Source organism: Ornithorhynchus anatinus, chromosome 11 (assembly GCF_004115215.2).
Source record: "Ornithorhynchus anatinus isolate Pmale09 chromosome 11, mOrnAna1.pri.v4, whole genome shotgun sequence".
Taxonomy (NCBI): Eukaryota; Metazoa; Chordata; class Mammalia; order Monotremata; family Ornithorhynchidae; genus Ornithorhynchus; species Ornithorhynchus anatinus.
Window position 1 is genome coordinate 36,663,220 of NC_041738.1, and position 20,759 is coordinate 36,683,978.

General features: G+C 46.9%; 1 protein-coding gene across 1 annotated transcript; it reads right to left on the reverse strand.

Annotated features, from left to right (window-relative positions):
• Positions 1 to 1,864: 1,864 nt before the first annotated feature.
• MLKL (mixed lineage kinase domain like pseudokinase) lies at positions 1,865 to 19,735 on the reverse strand. The gene is made up of 11 exons (XM_007656918.4): positions 19,649 to 19,735; positions 15,365 to 15,823; positions 13,894 to 14,010; positions 13,201 to 13,381; positions 11,958 to 12,055; positions 9,733 to 9,868; positions 7,101 to 7,185; positions 5,566 to 5,717; positions 5,345 to 5,394; positions 3,184 to 3,324; positions 1,865 to 2,164 (listed from the first exon to the last, which is right to left on the reverse strand). Exons 2-11 carry the CDS (start codon positions 15,819 to 15,821, stop codon positions 2,073 to 2,075), a joined length of 1,509 nt encoding a protein of 502 aa, XP_007655108.1. The 5' UTR covers positions 15,822 to 15,823; positions 19,649 to 19,735; the 3' UTR covers positions 1,865 to 2,072.
• Positions 19,736 to 20,759: the final 1,024 nt, after the last annotated feature.

Consider the following 20,759-nt stretch of genomic DNA (forward strand, 5'->3'; position numbering starts at 1 on the left):
GAGGGGACTGAGGCACAGAGAAGTGAGGTGACTTGCCCAACATCACACAGCAGACAGGTGGAGTCGACATTAGAACCGATGACCTTCTGACTTCCAAGCCTGTGCTCTATCCACTTCACCATGCTACTTCTCTCAGTACAGTGCTGTGCACATAGTAAGCGCTTAATAAATACAATCGAATAAACGAATCATCTCCTACTGTCCATTTTGTCACTTGTTTTAAAGTGTTTTCGGAGGACTTGAACAAGGTGCCATCCTGCCAGAGGAGCCTCAGTTCTAAGGAGGGCAGCAACCAGCCAAGGCCCCACAGTCCCCGACCTCAGTCGGAGGCAGATACCGGCCCGTCCCCCGCAACGATCCGTCGCCGCCAACCTGTCTCTCCAAACCGTCTTCATAATAATGTTGCTATTTGTGAAGCGCTTACTATGTGCCGAGCACTGTTCTAAGCGCTGGGGTAGACACAGGGGAATCAGGTTGTCCCACGTGGGGCTCACAGTCTTAATCCCCATTTTACAGATGAGGGAACTGAGGCACCGAGAAGTTAAGTGACTTGTCCACGGTCACGCAGCTGACAGGTGGCAGAGCTGGGATTCGAACTCATGACCTCTGACTCCAAAGCCCATGCTCTTTCCACTGAGCCACGCTGCTTTTTCATGGAACTTCCCCCGTCAGGGGCGTTCACCGCAGATCCCCAGGCTGCTGGAATTGGGGTTCCCTAAGGAAACGGGCTCGGATGAGGCAGGGGGAGCCCATCCTGGTGGGAAATGGGGTCCTGAGCCCCAGTCCTCCGTGCCCCAGCCAAAAACTCCTCTTCTCCCAGCCGCTTCCACAAGCCTACTGCAGAGCCCCAGACTCCAGGGGGATCCTGCACAGTCCTGGGGATCCCGGGTGGGAAGGCTGCGGGTCTCTGCTATCTCAGGGTGCAGGAAGTATAATAGTAACTGTAATAATAATTTTGATATTTAAGTGCTTACTCTGTGCCAACCCAAGCGTTGTGGTAGATACAAGGTAATCGGTTTGGACACAGTCCATGTCCTGCATCAGGCTCACAGTCTAGGTGGGTGGGAGGGAGTAGGACTTAATCCCCATTTGGCAGATGAGGAAACGGAGGCCCGGAGAAGTTAAGTGATTTGCCCGACGTCACACAGCAGGCACAGGGCAGAGCTGGGATTAGAACCCAAGCCCTCTGACTCTCAGGCCCGTGCTCTAGGCCACACTCTTCTCATGGTTTTATTTTGCATCTATAGATCCACAAATATGCTCTTCAAAATATATAATAGATTTATTTTTGATCTATGATCTATGCTATCCTCTAGTCTATTGAAACCTTGCCACCTTTCAGTGCGGAGGGAACTATGACTTTATGTTGCACCTTCAAGTCCACAAATAAACTTTTCAAAATAAACAGTAGATTCTTTTTACCTCTGATCTACTGCATTATCTATTCAATTTACACTTTGTAAGTGCGCCTCTTCTTTCTTCTGTCCGTTCCCCAAGTGCTCAGTACAGTGGTTTACACACGGTAGTTCTTTTTTTATTGTACTTATTCAGCACTTACTATGTACCAGGCACTGTACTAAGCGCTGGGGAAGATACAAGATTATCGGGATGGACACAATCCCTGTCCCACATGAGTTGCATAATCTTAATCCCCATTTTACAGATGAGGTAACTAAGACAAAGAGAAGTGAAGGGACTTGGCCAAGGTCCTCAGGCTTGTGGTCTTTCCAGCAGGCCATGATGCTTCTCTGGATTATGTTGTCTTGTTTTTGTCCGTCTTTCTCCCCCGATTAGACTGTGAGCCCGTCACTGGGCAGGGATTGTCTCTATCTGTTGCCGAATTGTATATTCCAAGCGCTTAGTACAGTGCTCTGCACATAGTAAGCGCTCAATAAATACTATTGAATGAATGATTAGGTTCTCAATCAACATTGTTGACATTAATAAGGAGATAGACAAAATCTCTTCAGTTTTGACAAATGCCTTAAACTTGCCCTCCTCCCAATTTATAGTTCTCCAAGGATAAAGAGGTGCAGTGAAACGGGGTTACTATCCTATAGTGCCTGGCTAAGTTATGATGAAGCTTCTTGGGTCTTGCTCTTCTTCAGACCTGATTTTACGCCATTTAGTTCATCACAGAGAGCAGACAGCTTGTCCACGATGTCTGAGGAAGAATGGACAGAAAAGTTAGACGTTGTCATACCGGAATCACCAATCTGTAAGGCCTGGCAGTTTAAGAATGATCGGTTCCATGGAGGGCCTATGGAGAGTCCCCCAGTAAAGGGTAGTTCGCTTGGTCACATCATTTTCCTGCCTTTCCTATGATTGGCTATTTTGTGTCTACCTTCAGTTACACCGTGAAATCCATTTTGGAGGCCAAATAATGGTATTTTACGTTATTAATCAATCAATCATATTTAAGAAGCACTTACTTTGTGCAGAGCACTGCGCTAAGCATTTAATAGTGTTGGTAATTGCTAAGGGCTTACTATGTGCAGAGCACTTTCTAAGTTCTGCGGGAGATACAGGGTCATCAGGTTGTCCTGCGTGAGGCTCACAGTTAATCCCCATTTTACAGATGAGGTAACTGAGGCACAGAGAATTTAAGTGACTTGCCCACAGTCACACAGTTGACAGGTGGCAGAGCCGGGATTCAAACCCATGACCTCCCAAGCCTGGGCTCTTTTCCCCTGAGCCACGCTGCTAGTACAGTAGAACAGAGTTGGTAGACGTGTTCCCGGCCCAAATCGAGCTCAGTCTAGAGAAGAAAGAAAAGTTTTCTATAGCTGCAAGGCACTGTCACCTCATCATTATTATCAACGAGGAGCAGCATGGAATACTAGATCGAGCATGGGCCTGGGAGTCAGAAGGTGGTGGGTTCGAATCCCGACTCTGCCTTTTGTCTGCTGTGTGGCCTTGGGCAAGCTATTTCACTTTTCTTTGCCTCAGTTACTTCAAGTGTAACATGGGGATGAAGGCTGTGAGCCCTGTGCTCACAGGGACCGAGTCCAACCCAATTTGCTTGTATCCACCCCAGTGCTCAGTACGGTGCCTGGCACAAAGTAAGCATTTACAAATGCCACAATTATTATTATTATTGTTATTATTACTAGGTGGTCCTGGGGACCTCCTGACTATGACACTGGCACGGAAGAGATGTCTTAAAAGGAAGCCACCCCGTACCTTCGGCCGAAGGGCGTTCAGAGGGATGGTAGGCCCGGCACTGGTCAGTGATCTCCTTCAGGGCCTGGGGGCAGTCCCCCCTCACAGGCTCTTGGTAACGCTCCTTATACACCTGCTGGAAGATCTCTTGGATGCTGCAACCTGGAACAGAGCCCGGAGAAGGATGGGTGGTTAGAAGGTGCAGGTTCCCCTCTTACTGGGAAGCAGAAGCAGGACAGTTGGCTCACATGGGATTTTGAGAAAACAAATGAATATCTGTGTAGTGCTCAGTCTCTTTTTTATGGTATTTGTTAAGCGCTTACTTTGTGTCAGGCAGTGTTCTAAGAGCTGGGGTAGGGATGAATTAACGCTGGGATAGGGATGAGTTAATTAGGGTGCCTGTCCCTCATGGGGCTCATAGTCTTAGTAGGAGGGAGAACAGTCCTCCAGAGCCTCCACATTGTGGTGGATAAAGGAGTGCGGGAACTGATTGAGTCCTGGGAACCTTAGCCCCAGTGCCACCTCCTCCAGTGGTCGCTGGGATGAATGGATGGATGAAGGTTCTTTATCTGTGATGGGTTTTCCATTTTCCGTATTTTATTTAGGTTTTGTTTTTGCACTTATTTTTTGAAGCACTTAATACAAACGACCCAATTTTTCAAAATGAATAAATAAGTCAAGGTTTATCTTCCTTCTCGACTCAAATTGCCTTCCAAATCTCATCTTAGGATCTAGTGGGAAGAGTTGACTGGAGGCCATAAATTAGTTGACTTTGGGGCAGGTTGAAGGTGTAGAATCCAGCTCCAAGAGTTGTCCTTTCTCCTTTTAAAGATTTCCAAAGATGGAGACTTCAGACTCTCCTTTGGCAGCCTGAAAGAATGAAGCTGCACTGTGAAGGGGCCATAATAAAAAGTCCGAAGTACTTACAAATATGATACCTGCACTACCTCAGGAGTGGAGTGTGAAGGAGAAAACGATGAATCCCTCTGAAATTAAGCTTCACTGGTTCTGTGGGTCACTGAGGGAGGAACTGAGATGAAGGCAGCGAGACCCTTCACTGCAAATATAGACTTTAGTTATCAGCTTAGAGATGGAGAAACAGGTCTGCCTGAGCGGTGCAGCTACCTTTCACCCATGGAGTCACAAAATCATTAACACAATTTTTCCAGTCTTTGTGGCAGGACCTCATTCCCACCCCATACTATTCGATTGTATTTATTGAGCACTTACGGTGCGTAAAGCGTTGTACTAAGCAGTTGGGAGAGCACAATACAACAACAAACAGACACATTCCCTGCCCACAATGAGCTTGCTACTATAACATCATGAACACCTGCAGATTTAAGACTCAATTAGTTCCTGAAAACTGCACCAAAGTAAACAGTTGTATGTCTGAACTAATTTTTTCATAGGGAAAGTGTTTTTAATGGGAGATTAGCTTCTGAACTAAGGTTCATATCAATTCAATTATAGATTAATAATATAGTGATATTAATACATTTCTATTGAGGTAGAGAAGCTCCCTGATCAGGTAGCCAACTTTTACTTCACTGGGGGGCAAATAGGCAAGTTGCTCCCTTCCTGGTGACTCTGTCTGGTGATCAAGTAACCCCCTCCCGCTTCGGCCCTGAACCGAGAGGGCTCTCACCCATCTCGCTCCCTCGTTCGAGTGTCTCCTCTCCCAGCTTTGATAGTTCACAGCTGAAAGTGGTGCTGGTCTGGGGAGAGACAAAGGGAGAACAGAGATGCCAGTGGTAGCTGGAAGCACTGGCCCTATCTCCCATCTCCTCCCCTCTCCTTCCAATTTCAAATATCTTTCTTTTCTTACAACTAGTAGATGTGGATGGTAGAAATGGATGATGTGGACATCCAAGAAAGAGAAGGTGAGGGATGGATTGGAAGGAATGGTGGGTCAGGGAGGGCTAAGAGACAGGCCCACCCCTCCTCCTGTCCTCCTGTCCAGTGAGGTAGCGGGAATGGGAAATGAGGCTGTCAGGAAAGTAAGAGGGAATGTGCCTTTTTATTGCTGCATTATACTCTCCCAAATGCTTAGTACGGTGCTCTACAAACAGTAAGGGCTCAGTAAATATGATTGACTGACTGAGAGGCCTAAAGTACCTAAATAAAAATAAAGAGAACACAGCACGTCCCAGCTAGACGCTCTCCAGCTTCCATACGTTACCCTGGAATGGGATCTTCCCAGTGGCGATTTCCCAGAGGACGATCCCAAAGCTAAAAGGAAACCAAAACAGTTAGCAATCAGAAGTGGATTTTCTCTTTCTCCCTCTCACTTCTACACTCACTTCTGTTACTCTCTAATTCAGAGGAAGGTGGAAGAGGGCTGCCTGCCCCTGGGATTTAATGCATCACTCCTCTGAGTGACATCCCCTAAAGAGGACACACCTGTAGATTTCAGCAGGGATGTCGTACTCGTGGTTTAGATTTTCCAGGCTCTGAGGAGAAACATACGCTGAAGCATGGGTTTCCTTTGCTTTTTCCCCTTTCGAGTTCCGACTGATGGAAGACTCCGTTTGGCTCAGTTCTAATCCTGCCAGCTAGGCGAAAAAGAAGAAGAGGAGCTCTGTGAGAAACTGGGGGTGCGCTTTCAAACGGTTATCAGGAACCTCTTTCTGGTCTTGCTCAAGTCTAAAACTTTCAGGACAACTTGCCCAGGGAGGGGAATAGAAGTCTGAGGACAAAGGGCTGACCTAGAAGTTAGTGTGAGTGCTCTGCGCTGCCCTGTAAGGGACCAGGGAGCCGTTCTGATTTCTTCTCCCCGACTGGCCAGTGGATAAAAAATTTTCTGAGATGCCCTCAGAGAGAGAAAGGCAGGAAAATGATGTGCATCATGTAGGTCCTTGACAGCTGGAGGGATTGAGAAGACAAAAAAATGGGGTACAAGTGAAAGAAATATATTCATAAGGAGAGGGGTATCATTATTGTTATTACTATTAATAATAAATAAATCATAATTATCGAGTGCTTACTGTGTGCAGAGCACTGTAGTAAGCACTTGAAGGAGTACAATATAACACTTTAGCGGACACATTCCCTATCCACAACAAGTTTACAGTCTATATTTGTTTAGTGTTTCCTCTGTGGCAAGCTCTGTACTAATCGCTGGAGTAGATTCGAGTTAATCAAGCTGGATACCGTCCTCTCCCCACATGGGGCTCACAGTCTAAGGAGGAGAGAGAGAACAGGTTTTGAATCCCCATTTTACGATGAGGAAACTAAGGTCCAGAGAAGCAAAGTGACTTGCTCAAAGTCATATAGCAGGCCGGTGGCGAAGCCACGATTGGAATGCAACTTCTCTGACTCCCTGGCCTGGGCTCCTCCTACTAGGCACGCTGCTTCACGAATTAGAAAATAATTTAAAAAAAAGATTTGAAATATTTATGAGCAAAACCCAAAACAACCACAGCCAGATGTTTAAGAGAAGACTCTTTTGGCAACACTCCTGAGTTTGTGTGCACGGGGAGAAGGGCATTATTATTATTATCGTATTTGTTAGGTGCTCACTGTGTGACAAGAACTGTTCTAAGCAGGGGGGTAGATAACAGGTTAATCAGGTCAGACAAAGTCCCTGTCCCACATGGGGCTCACAGTCTAAGTATGAGGGAGAACAGGTATTGAATTCTCATTTTTTGTCTTGCCCAAGGTCACAGAGCAAGCAATTGGAAGAGCTGGGATTAGAACCCAGGTCCTCTGACTCCCAGGCCCGTGCTTCTTCCAATAGGCCATGTTGCTTCCCAGGGAAATGCTGGTTAAGCAGAAAAGAGGGCAGAGCTTGAAAAAAAGGAGAAGAAATAACTCCAGAAACATGGATAGGTTATCGGTGGGGAGTTGGCCTGTCCCTCTGGTCTTGTGATGGTTAGGCAGCCTCTTTGCCAGCATGTGAACCTGGCCCAGGAGATGCCCACAACAAGGTCACTTACTTTCACCTCATAGCCTTTAGCCACGAGGAACTTGGCACTGGTGATGCAGCCGTGCAATTTAGTCTTCTCCTCTGAATGGTGCAACCTGTACCCAATTCCCAACCCAGGGCAGACAGCAGAAACATGTAACAACCGGTATGCAGCCTTTACACAGCATTCTTTACATTCCCAAGGGTTTTAAAGTCAATTTCACTATTTATTCCTGTAAACTATCCTAACAGATCGATCAGCCTTTTTATCTGTCAATCCACCAATCAGTGGTATTTATTGAATGCTTACTATGTGCGGAGCACTGTGTTTAGCACTTAGGAGAGTATAATCTATGAACTATTTCCTAGCTGGGAAAACCAAGGCACAGAGAAGTGACTTGACCAGGGTCACCCAGCCACTCAATAGCAGAGTGGAACCCAGGGCTCCTAGCTGGTCAGTGGGCCCAAACATGGGCCCGGGATAGAGGAGCAGTGTGGTCTCATAGAAAGAGCACCAGCCTGGGAGTCAGAGGACCTGAGTTCCAGTCCCAGGTCTGTCACTTGCCTGATGCATGAACTTGGCCAAGTCACTTCACTTCTCTATGCCTCAATTTCCTCATCTGTAAAATGGGGATTCATTATCTGTTCTTTCTTCTGCTTAGACTGGGTGTCCCAGGTGGGATAGGGATTGGGTCTGACCTGATTATTTTGTATCTATCCTAGTGCTTAGTACAGTCCTTAACACAGAGCACTAAACAAATACCGCATTTATCACTGTTATTAGATATGAGAGATGGGGATGTTCTAAAGGATGGAGGAAAAAAATGCCCTGAACTCCATGTTGAGAAGATATGTTTGCCCTCTTTGCCCCAGCTCCTTGGGGTCCCTAGGGAATGCAGAAGCTAAGGTCACCTGTCTCCCCTAAGGCCTTCTTCCCCTGAAACAGGTTTCCTATTGTTTCCACCGGGTCCAGTTTTGAGGTAATCGCCAGGGACTGAAGATAGGTCAAATTAATCAGCTCCCAGGGCAGGGATCTAGATAGAGAAAAGCAGAGTGGCCTAGGGAAGCAGCGTGTCCTAGTGAAGCCATCACGGGCCTGGGAGTCAGAAAGATTAATCCCAACTCTGCCACTTAGCTGTGCGACCTTCTCTGTGCCTCATTTACCTCATCAGTAAAATGGGGTTTAAGATTGCCAGCCCCATGTGGGACAGGGACTGTGTCCACCCAGATTATCTTGTATCTACCCCAGCACTTAGTACAGTGCCTGGCATATAGTAAATGTTTAACAAAAAACACTATTAGTATTATTATTATTATTATGATCCACTCTCTTTCCAGAGATGCTTGAGAGAGACCTAAATCCCTCAGACACTTTACTTATTCGGACTCATTCTTATAGTCTTCTCTTCCCTTCTAATTAAACTAGATCCCTCTGAAGCACTTTTAAAAGATGATATTTGTTAAGCACTTACTATGTGCGAGGCACCGTACTAAGCACTGGGGTAGATACAAGATAATAAACTGGATACATTCCACATCCCAAATGGGATTCATAATCTTAATCTCTATTTTACAAATGAGGGAACTGAGGCACAGAGAAGTGAAGTGACTTGCCCAGGATCTCACAGCAGGCAAGTGGTGGAGCCAGGTTAGGGATTGTCTCTATCTGTTACCGAACTGTACATTCCAAGCACTTAGTACAGTGCTCTGCACATAGTAAGCGCTCATTAAATACTATTGATTAGAACCCTGGTCCTTCTGACTTCGAGGCCCCTGCTCTATCCGCTAGGCCATGCTGCTTCTCATTTTTGTTCCCTATCCCAGGAACTTGCCCTGATTGTCCTCCTCCAATCAATCCAGAACGAGCCAGTTCTAGCTTCCCAAAGATTTCTGCTCAGCTGAAATGAGAATCCCCCCTGGGGGGGGGGGGGGTGATGGGGGCTGTGGAATTGGGGATTGGAGGGTGAAGCCCTTCGCTTCTTCCCCTCAGCTTTTTGGCCAGGATGAGTCGTGGGAGTTAGGCTGCTCCACCCCTGAGAGGAGGCCCGGGGCCAGCCAGAAGCTGGTGGCCTGAAGCTTCAGCCCCTCTGGCCACCAGCAGGAATAGGTGGCCTGTTTGACCTCCTTCAGTCAACCCTTTCTCTGCTTGTCCTCCTCCCCCTGCCTGTCTGCTTTCCCTCTCCAGCCCACCCTGCCCTCCCCCCCACCAGCCTAATGTATTTCAGTGTTTCTCTTCCCGGCCCCACGATTGGCTTTTTCTGGTTTTTTTGTCCTCAACCCACCCAATCACCTCTCTGGAAGACCCTTCCCAAATTTGCCCCCTGAAAAGTTTGCCCCCTTGGACCCACCCAGAGTCCTTTCCCCTCCCCGGACCTTCCCACCTCTCCTTTGCCAAATGCTGAAAAGCATTATGTCTCTCCCTTCCCCATGCCTCATTATCTCCCTGGTCCACAGAGGTTTCTGCATTTTGAGGGGTGGTGGGGGGTGGGGGTCAAAACCCCACAGAAGCTGGTCTTCAAGAGCTCCCAAGTGTCCTTCCATTTTGGACTCACTGTCCCTCTAAGCCCCTCAGCTGCCATAGCTCTGCTTTCTTCTGGTCCCCTTTCGGATGCAATTTTCACCTTTCTGAAAACAACCTGGGCCTCTCTAATGGCATCTGGTACCTGTACAGGCCCCTGGCTGCTCCCAGGGCCAGGAACACACGCTCCTCCCAGGTGAGGTCCGGTTTGGCTTCCAGCAGTTCGCCCAGAGTCCCAAGTTCGCAATATTCCATGACCAGCAAGAAGCGAGGCTGAGGTCCTAGAGGAAATAAAAACCATGCTCAGTGAACAGCTCTCTCTCTCTCTCTTTCTCTGTCTCTCCTCACGCCGTCACCTCTCCCACCTCATGGCTGGCCACAGACCCCTGCTCAGCCCAGCTCTGCATCAGTGGGAGCAGAACACATGATTGGTTTCATTCCACAGGATGAGGAGATAGGATCTTTGTAGGATCTGAATCACTGATTTTGCTTGTGGGCAGGGATCAGCCTTGGAAAAATTTTCAGGGATATGGGGTCAGGAGAGACACCTGGAAATTCAACATTCAGGACTCTCAAAGTCTCTAAAGAAAAGTGAGAGTCACTCCACCCTCCCCTCACCAAACTTTCAGAGGAGATTCCCAGCTCTGCCCCAAACTCCTACATCGATAAGCCACATGGCCTAGTGGATAGAGCGTGGACCTGGAAATCAGAGGGATCTGCCTCTGTCACTTGTCTGCTGTGTGACCTTGAGCAAACCACTTAACTTCTCTGTGCCTCAGTTCCCTGATCTGTAAAATGGGGATTAAGACTGTGAGCCCCAGGTGGGACAGGGACTTTATCCAACCTGGTATTCTTTATCTATCCCACACGTAGAACAGTGCCTGGTACACAGTAATTACTTAACAAATACCATTAAAAAAAAAATTGGGCCTGCCCCCACCCGCTGTTCCCCAGATGGAGAGGAGCTGAGGTTGCAGGGAACTTGACTGCCCCTGCGAGACAGACGAGAGAGGCAGCATTATCCGCTGCTTGGAGGGGCTGGGAGCTGGTTCACTTCAATCTTAAAGAGCCAACACTGGAATGCCGGAAGGGTGGGGGAAGAGGGTTCACCAGAGGCCCTTTTTGAGTGTATTCTCCCAAGCGCTTAGTACAGTGCTCTGCACAAGGTAGCTGCTCAATAAATATCATTTATTGAACAGATATTTCTCAAACTGCAGGGAGACAGCCCTTTGCCAGGCAAGAGTAGCGTCCTCCAGAATCCACCGACTCATCCCACTTGTTCCCAGCTGACGGTGAACCTGGCCTTTCCTCCTTCCCGTCTTCATATTGGAGGAGAATCAAGTAATCAACAGCGCTTATTAATAATAATTATGGTATCTGTTAAATGCTTACTCTGTGCAGGGCACTGTACTGGGTGCTGGGGTGGAGTCAAGCAAATTGGTTGGATGCAGACTCTATCCCACGTGGAGCTCACAGTCCCAATCCCCATTTTCCAGATGAGGTAACTGAGGCACAGAGAAGTGAAGTGACTCCCCCAAAGCCACCCCGCTGACAAGTGGTGGAGCCAGGATTAAAACCCATGACCTTCTGACTCCCAGGCCTGTGCTCTATCCACTGTGCCACGCTGTTACTGTGTGCAGAGCACTGTATTAAGTGCTTAGAAGAGTAAAATATATCAGTTGGTAGAGAAGTAGATGAAACAGGCCACATGGTCCAAGCTGTCCTGAATCTCTGCACTTCTCCTAGAGCCCCCAGACTTGGGTAGGATGTGAGTTGGCCATTCTCTCCAGATTACCTGAACTTTCCCATCCTGAAAACAATCTCTGGAAACAAGCTCCATATTCCCTCCTCCCTATATTCTCAACCCCTGCTAACTTCCTCTCCAGTGCAGCCTAACTCCTGTTCACGCCTCAGAGCCTCAAATTCAAATATGCGTTACGTGTGGTTCTTCCTCAGTCTTTGGAAGACTACCCTCTAGACTGTAAGCTCACTATGGGCAGGGAGCACATCTACCAACTCTGTTACACGGTACTCTCCTAAGCGCTTAGTTCAGTGCTCTGCATACAGGAAGCGCTCAATAAATATGACCAGTTGAATGATTGATTGCCTCCTGGTCGACCTGGTAGCTCTCTCTTCATCGGAGGCCATAGTTCTGTCTGTCCTATTCTCTGACATTTGAGGTTGCTCCCCTCGGGGCTGTGCATTAGTTTCCAGCTCCCGGAGGAGATCGCTCCAACAGTTGCCCTGTCTGGGAGGGAGAAACCCTGAGTCCAGCTTGCGGGGAGTCCACTCCTGCTCAGGCGATATGGATACCTTTCTTCATCCCTTTCCCCTCCCCTCTGCTTCCTTCCCTTGAAGTGCCCCTCTTACCTCTCTCATCAATGCATATCCCATATATTCGCAAGATATTTGGATACTCGAATTTCTTCATGGTTTCAATCTCTTTGTTGAAAATCTTCCTTATTGCTCTACAAGAATCAAGGAGAGCAGAATATCAGAGACACTTACTATTCATTCATTCAATCGCATTTATTGAGTGCTTACTGTGTGCAGAGCACTGTACTAAGCGCTTGGAACGTACAGTTCGGCAACAGAGACAATCCCTACCCAGCGACGGGCTAACGGTCTAGTCTACCTCCTGGAGTACCTGGCTGTCGTTGGTGGTTGGGGTGGATGGGCAGCGATGGGAAGCCGATCAGAGGAGCATTTATCTCTGCATGCTGATGGCTGCACTGGTGTGAATGGATCTACAAAACTAAAGAAAGAAGAGTCCTACCCCTCTGCCCCCAACACCCCTCTATAAAACTTTCTCTGATTAACCCCCCTTGCCTCCCACCCCCAAATCATACCAACCCACCAGCCAACTCTAACACTGACCTATATATTTAAACTAAACTCTAAACTGTAGCTCTAGACTGTAAGCTCGTTGTGGGCAGGGGCTATATCTACCAACTCTGTTATATTGCACTCCTTCGAAGTGCTTAGTTCAGTGCTCTGCACACAGTAAGTACTCCATAAATACAATTGACGGATTAAACACTTCTTCAGCAGTGCTAGGGTGAAGAAATCAAGTGTTCAGTCTATTCTTTCTCCTGATTTGTAAATATTTCTAGGATTGTTTCATCAGTTAATTGGAGTGTAGATTCCTTGTGGGGAAGGATTGGATTTCATATATTTGTTGTTCTTTCCCAAATGCTTTATACAGTGCCTTGCACCCTTTAGATGTTCAATAAATACTACTATTACTGCTACCAGCACCAAATCAAAATTTGGGGATCCAAGAGACCATCTGGAAAAATAAAACAAAACTCCACCTTCAGGACTCCTTCAGAATTTTCTAGAAATGCATCTATTAATTCTGTTGCATTGTACTCTCCCAAGCGTTTAGTACAGTGCTCTGCACACAGTAAGTGCTTAATAAATACCATCGATGATGACAGGATGGGATTGTCTCTATCTGTTGCCGAACTGTACATTTCAAGCGCTTAGTACAGTGCTCTGCACACAGTAAGCGCTCAATAAATATGAATGAATGAATGAATGAATGAATGAATGAATGAATAACTCTGTGTCCACTCTTCCCCACACAATGGGAACTTTCAGAATGACTTACCTTGGACTGGTGCCCTGAGTGTCTTTGAAGACTTTGATGGACACTGGGGACTTGTAATATTCTCCAATGTAGAGCATGTGATATTTGTTTTCCATCCTCAGAACCCAAGGGGTCTTTATAAGCTGCTCTATCTTAATCTCCTTAATTTTCTCTTGTGCAGCAGGACTGGATGACTGCTGAGCTGCTTCCAGCCCCAAAATCAAAAGGGACAAAGAAAGCAAGGTGTTGCAGTCAGTGAGGTCTGGGGAGCGCATACAGAAAAGATAACCCTGAGTCAACTGTGGGTTCATGAGGCCGCGGTTATCTTGGGCTGGAGAGGAGAGTTTTGGGGCTGATTTTTGAAAGAAAAGGGAAGTCGCGTGGTCTAGTGGATAGCGCTTGGACTTGGGAGTCAGAAGGACCTGGGTTCTAATCCCAGTTCTATCACATCTGCTGTGTGACCTTGGGCAAGTCGCTTAATTTTGTGCCTCATTTCCCTCATCTGTAAAAAGGGGATTAAGACTGTGAACCCCAAGCGGGACATGGACCACATCCAACTGATTATCTTGTATCTACCCCAGAGCTTAGTTCAGAACCTGGCACATAGTAAGTGCTTAACAAATTTCACAAAAAAAAACCTCCAAAGGAAGAATGGGAAATTCTTTCTTTTAACCTGAGCCCTACTAAACCTGGCAGATTTCCATGGGGACTTACATTGTTCTGCTAATCTAAGAATTTTCTTCATATCAGTAGCCAAATTTTCCATGCTGCTTTCCACGTGTATCATAGAATTCTGGACCTTCTGCACTTCAGCTTTGATTTCTTTGTTGCCTGAAAGAAAGAGAGCAGCAAATACACACTATAGCAGTCAGGAAAAAGCAGGCCTGATAGCCCTCTTTCTGGGGCCCTGCATTCACAGGGCCTGGGGACCGCTCTTGTGAGCAGAGGGGAAGTTGAATGGCTGGGTGGGTTTTTCTTGTGTCAGTTCCTGGTGACAGCTCTGTTCCCATCCCAGGCTATTGTAAGAATAATCCTGCCTGGAGGCAGGACCGACGGACTCTATGACCTCTCAAAGTGTCTTCCAGGTGAGGAGCCTGTTGTGATCTTTGTGTTGGATGGTCTTCAAGGTGCCTAAACAACCAGGTCAGGGGCTCAGGAATCTGATGTTTAATCTGACTCTCCAACTCGCCTAGGCCTCTAATCTCTGTCCCGACCTCTGACCTCAAGGCCCCCTTGCCCCTCACTACTCCTCTGATTTAATTGTAAGTGTTTGGCTTTGGAACTCCAAACATTTCTCCCCTAATGTAGGCAGGATTCCAAGTGTATCAATGAATCATTCTCCCCAGTACCTCCTCCTAAAATGCCTCAAGTTTTCCTCTCTCTCTGACTGGGCCTCAGGGCTAAGGACTCAGAGCCCAGCCAGTCTCCCTTAAGCACATGACCCCTACACGGGCAGGGCAGCACCTCCCCAGACAGGGGGCGGTGGGAATGCTACATTCCTGACTTTTTATTGGGGAAGACTAAAGAAAATCCAGCCTACACTCATCCATACCCAGAGCACTTCATTTCCATAGCCCCCTTCACAGGAAGAATGAGTTTGGTTTGGTCTCTGAGCCCAGCCCCTGTACGAGTACCCTCTGCCTGACTGTTAGACCCTCCTATCAGCTCAGAGTTAGATTGGACTGGCTGCAGAAAAGCCAGTCTTGCTTTGTTCTTAATCTGTCAGGATACAGAGGGATGAAACTTAAGCTTGTGGGCAGGGAACGTGTCTACCAACTGTGTTATATTGTGTTCTCTTAAGTACTTAGTATAGTACTCTACACACACTGTATATATTTTCATCACCCTATTTATTTTGTTAATGAGATGTACATCACCTTTATTCTATTTATTTGCTATTGTTTTAATGAGATGTTCATCCCCTTGATCCTGTTTATTGCTATTGTTCTTGTCTGTCTGTCTCCCCCGATTAGACTGTAAACCCGTCAAAGGGCAGGGACTGTCTCTATCTGTTACCGATTTGTACATTCCAAGCGCTTAGTACAGTGCTCTGCACATAGTAAGCGCTCAATAAATACTATTGAATGAATGAATGAATGAATAAGCACTCAATAAATATTATTGATTGATTGGTTGGTTGATGATTCTCTAGGGACGGAACGGCAGGCAAGATGCATCCCTCCACCTTTAAGCAGTTCTTCCCAGTGGGCCCTGTCTTCCTTGGCATCCCGGCGATCTTGCCGCTGGCGGGTCTCCCTCCGGAAGGTCTCCCGGATAAGCTGCCGCTGCTCTGTCTGGAGCAGGAGGGAGAGGCCCTCGGCAGCATCGCTCATGTGGTCGTTCACCAGGGCGAAATCTTCCTCGGTGCTACTGATGCTCAGGAACTTTTGGAATATGTCTTTTTGGCTGAATTGCTCTATCAGTGATTTGGCTTTCTCTAGAGCCCCCTGTAGCTTGTTCAGGATGTATTCCAGCTCGCCGGACCAGTCTTCTTCCTGTAGGTCCCGAAGCCTCTCCAAGGGGGTTTTCAGGATGAGGATCCGGTCACCGAGGCGCCTACATTGTTTCTGACAGCATTTCACAGTCTCACACCGATCGTAGATCTTCTGAGCTAAATCCAAGATGTGTCCCAAGATCTCCATCCCTGAAAGAAATGAATCTGGTGAAAAGAGTGGGGCGGAATGTGGCAGGCAAACACACACTACATCCACTCCCCCTGCCAAACATTCCCCTCCTCCCCACCCACCCTGAACTCCTTCCCTGGGCGAGAGTTCATCTGGGCACTTGCCTCATGCCTTGGATCCTATGGGCCTTGTTTTGGTCTCACTGTCCCTTACTCACTTCTCTCCCATTTCTGACCCCTTGGTCTCACAACTTCCCCCTGCTTGGAACTCCCTGCTCCTTTTAAATCCACCAGGAAAGATCTCTCCATATCTATGAAGCCCTCCTGAAATCCCAACTCCTCCAGGAGCCATGTCCCATTTACAAGACACCTTCCTGGGTTGCATCTCCCTAACAGCTGTCCTAAGCATTTAAATTTATCCACTTACCCTTAACACAAATGCAGATATTCGGTTGCTACTTTCACTTATTCCAGAATCTATTTAGCCTTCAATACTTTTGCTATCCTCAGCTGTAGCACTGTTTCTTCTCCTCCAACTCCGCCGTTCTGACTGTAAACTCTGTGCCTTTTACTTAGTTGTACTCTCCCAAGGACTTAGCATGCTGATTGATTGATTGATTGGTAGGGTAGCCCCCCATCAACCCAAGGAATGCCATGCTATACTATGAGTGACCAAATTCAACCTGGAAAGAATGGCTTCAGGAGCTCAGTCTAGAATATGGAAGTGGACAATTGAATAATAATAATAATAATAATGCTAATAATAATAACTGTGGCATTTGGTTAGTGTTTACTAGGTGTCAAACACTAAGTGCTGAGAAGGACGCAAAATAATCAGATCAGACAGTCCCTGTCCCATATGGGGAGAACAAGTATTTAACTCTGTTTTTATGGATGAAGAAAGTCAGTCGGATGTACTTATTGAGCTCTTACTGTGTGCAGAGTACTGAACTAAGCACTTGGGAGAGTACAATACAACAATAAACCCATACATTCCCTGCCCACAATGAGCTTACAGTCTAGAGGGGGAGCGTAAAGTCTAGAGGAGGCACAGAGAAGTTGTGACATGCCCAAGGCTACACAACAGGAAGGTGGCAGAGCGGGGATGAGAACTAGGGTACCCTGACTCCCAGGCCCGTTCTCTTTCAGTGTAACTATCACATTGACAAGAAGTCCCACTCTTAAAACCTTTTCCAGTCCCCCTCCCTGACTTGGGGGTCCCACTCAGACATATAGCTCCAAGATTTGCCCCTCCCCGGGGCAAATCTGATGTCTCCATCTCTCCTCCAGTTTTCTCTCAATGGCACAAACCCACTGTCTTTTCCTCCTTCTAGTACCTAGAATAATTCTGTGTGTTTTAAACTCCCGCATTTATTCAGCTCAATAAATATAGATTCTGTGCCTGCCTCACTTATAGAGCAGTTCAGGCAACTGAGGTGATATTAATGCAGACACACCTATATCTAAGAAAAAAAAGAGTAAGGCTGAACAAGTTGCTAATTCTTCAATGGAAACAGATTACACTGCATGTTTTGAGGGCATTTTAGTGCTTATGTTGATTCTTTTTGAAAATATGTGGGTCAACTCTGCTCCTAGAAGTAAGTGAGCCACCCATATCATCATCAGTGGTATTTATTGAGCACTTATTCATTCAATAGTATTTATTGAGCGCTTACTATGTGCAGAGCACTGTACTAAGCGCTTGGAATGAACAAGTAGGCAACAGATAGAGACGGTCCTTGCCGTTTGACGGGCTTATAGTCTAATCGGGGTAGACGGACAGACGAGAACGATGGCGATAAATAGAGTCGAGGGGAAGAACGTCCCGTAAAAACAATGGCAACTAAATAGAATCGAGGCGATGTACATTTCATTAACAAAATAAATAGGGTGATGAAAATATATACAGTCGAGCGGACGAGTACAGTGCTGAGGGCATGGGAAGGGAGAGGGGGAGGAGCAGAGGGAAATAGGGGGAAAAGAGGGTTAAGCTGCGGAGAGGTGAAGGGGGGGCGGTAGAGGGAGTAGAGGGAGAAGGGGAGCTCGGTCTGGGAAGGCCTCTTGGAGGAGGTGAGTTTTAAGTAGGGTTTTGAAGAGGGGAAGAGAATCAGTTTGGCGGAGGGGAGGAGGGGAGGGCGTTCCGGGACCGCGGGAAGACGTGGCCCGGCGGTCGAAGGCGGGATGGTTGGGTGCGGGGCACTATACTAATCTTCCCTCATCCCATCCACAAGGTCACCAACTGCTGGGCCCCTGCCAGGACTTTGGGTGGTCTCTGATGGCACTGGTGAATACAAGGTAAGGAGACACAGGTGACAGGACTCGTTCCGCTGGGCAGGAGTCCCAAGGTGATGGGAAGCCTGGTGCCATTTTGTGGAGGAATTCGGGCTTCCCACAGTCCTTGAGCATTTCCCTGAGGGGATCCTGGATCCACCCCCCAGCCCTCCTCCATTTTCTCCAGACACTATATTCCCTTCCTAGGTCTACGTGAACCCGTGCTTGCAGAACTCAGCTGCCCGTGCCATAAAGTGGGAAGGCTCAGTGATGAAAATTACAAAAAGAATATAAAAGCATGGAGGTCCTTATTGGTGCCAGATAGAGGCCAGATCAGCTGAAAACCAAGCAGCCTGGAACAAAAATGGATGAATAGTTCCCCCAAAAGAGTCCTGGAGAGAGGACACCTGGAAACAGCAGCAAGGCAATATTTATAGCTTAACACAAGTTCTTTTTTTTTTAAATGGTATTTGTTAAGCACTTACTATGTACAAGGCACTATAGTAAGTCCTGGGGTAGATAAAGTTAATCAAGTTGGACACAGTACATGTCCCACTTGGGGCTCACAGTTTTAATCCCCATTTTACAGATGAGGTCACTGAGGCACGGAGAAGTTAAGTGACTTGCTCAAGGTCACACAGCAGATACGTGGTGGAGCCGGAATTAGAACCCAGGTCCTCTGACTCCCAGGCCTGGGTTCTTTTTACTAGGCCATGTTGCTTTTTGTGTTTGAAAGTTTGAAACAGAAGTGAAAGAACTTCTTACAAGATTTCACATCCCTGATGTTGAGCTGGAACTCAAGAACAGATGAGAAATCAGGGTGGTCTTTTCGTGGCTAAATTTTCGATTCAGAATTCCCAAATTAATGACCTATATAACTTGCAATTCTGGGTTAGGATTGCACCTCCAAAGGCCCCTTCCTCTTTCTTTGACCCATTTCCTGGCTGGACTTATTCAGCACACAACCATTTCTGGTCTTGGCAATCACTCCACGTTGCCACATGGCAGCTCGTATTGCTGAACTCTGCAGTGGGTTCTGGAAAGAGGAAGTTGGGATCAAATTGTTTCCCAGTATAACTGTCTGCCTCATCTCTAATTCAGGGCATTGCACTTGGTAGGCACTTAATAAATACCATTACTGCATGGGTAAAAATAAAAATAAAGGGCAACATCTTCAAACCCGAAGGGCAGCTGCAGCACAGTCACACACACACACACACGAAACAGCAGGGTGGCCATTCATCTGGTTTTCTGGACAATTCACTTTTGAGAAATTCTCTCCCCTGGCCTGTATGGATCCAGCCAGGACTGTGATCCAGACAGGACTGTATCACCTTTATATCCAGGATTTGAATTATAAGCACCAATCTCCCTCCTTCGGCTTTATGGGGGCTTCAAGGAATCTCCGTGTCCCTCTCACCCCTCCCGAAGTCTAAGAAGTAGTAAAAGCGTTGTTCTTCTTTAACCTCTCTGTGGCCTCAGAAGAAAGCTGTGATTTTCCAACAGATTTCTTCTTACAGGGGGGCTTTCCACCTCTCTGGGGTGCTGCAGAGGGAAAAGAGGGAAAAATCTTACCAGCTCTTCTTCAGGGGACTCTTCTTGTCCCAAGATTTGCTCCCTTTTGTCGACACACTCAGGTTCATCTCTCAGTTTCAGGAAGTTCCCTCTCCACTGCTTCTAAGGCTTGCTCCTCCCTCAACAACTCTCTTGCCACTTCTAATTTTCTTCTTCTTTTTTCCTGTTAGCAACAATGGTGATGTGATGAGGCAACTCCCTGCCCTGCTCTGTACAAGTTTAGTGCTAATGTAGTGATTGAAGTTAACAATTTGTTTAGTTACTAGGTATCCTTGTTCTCAGAACTCATCCTAGGCCTTGTTTTCTGCAAATAAATTTAACCGGCCAGTCGTTTAAAAGGAGATCCTCAGTCAAAGGGTGAGAAAAATCAGAGATTTACTCCCTTTGTTAATGGCTGGATTCAGAGTGGAAGTGCTTGCTGAAAGCAGAAATTACAGTAAAAACTTCATTCACCCACTTCATTAATCTAGAATTTCTAGTCATTAAACTCCTGCTTCTTCTCTTAGCTACAGTCTCAAGGAAAAAAAATATTAACCATGCCCATCTCCTCAGGGGTGAACTGTGGCAATTTTTCTGCTTCTAATGAATGGGCTGCTAAGAAAAAAAATCTAAGACTCAGTTTCTACCCTTTGTGTTTTCTCCAGATGAAAGCCATTTGAAAAGCATTAATGTCCTCAAATAATTGGTATTTGTCAACAAGCAGCACTAGGGAGGGAACCGCTTCGTGTCTCTGCACAGATTATCAATCACTCAGTCAATCAGTGGTATTTACTGAGCGCTTACTAGGTGCAGAGTACTGTCCTAAGCACTTGGGAAAGTACAGTGCAACAGTTAGCAGACTTCACTTCTCTGTGCCTCAGTTACCTCATCTGTAAAGTGGGGATTGAAACCGCGAGCCCCATGTGGGACAGGGACTGTGTCCAACCCGATTTGCTTGGATCCGCCCTAGCGCTTAGTACAGTGCCTGGCAGAAAGTAAGCGCTCAACAAATGCCGTTATTATTATTATTCTCTGCCCACCTCGATCAATCAATCAATGATATTTATTGAGCATTTACTATGCACAGAGCCCTGTACGAAGTGCTTGGGAGAGTACAACCTTCGGAGAAGCT

Coding starts and splice junctions, on each gene's coding strand:
- MLKL (XM_007656918.4), bottom strand. CDS start 15,821: ATGGAGATCTTGGGACACATCTTGGATTTAGCTCAGAAGATCTACGAT. Junction 5,395..5,565: donor ATCCCTGCTGAAATCTACAG/GTGTGTCCTCTT, acceptor GTTTCCTTTTAG/CTTTGGGATCGTCCTCTGGG. Junction 2,165..3,183: donor TGAACGCCCTTCGGCCGAAG/GTACGGGGTGGC, acceptor ATTCTTCCTCAG/ACATCGTGGACAAGCTGTCT.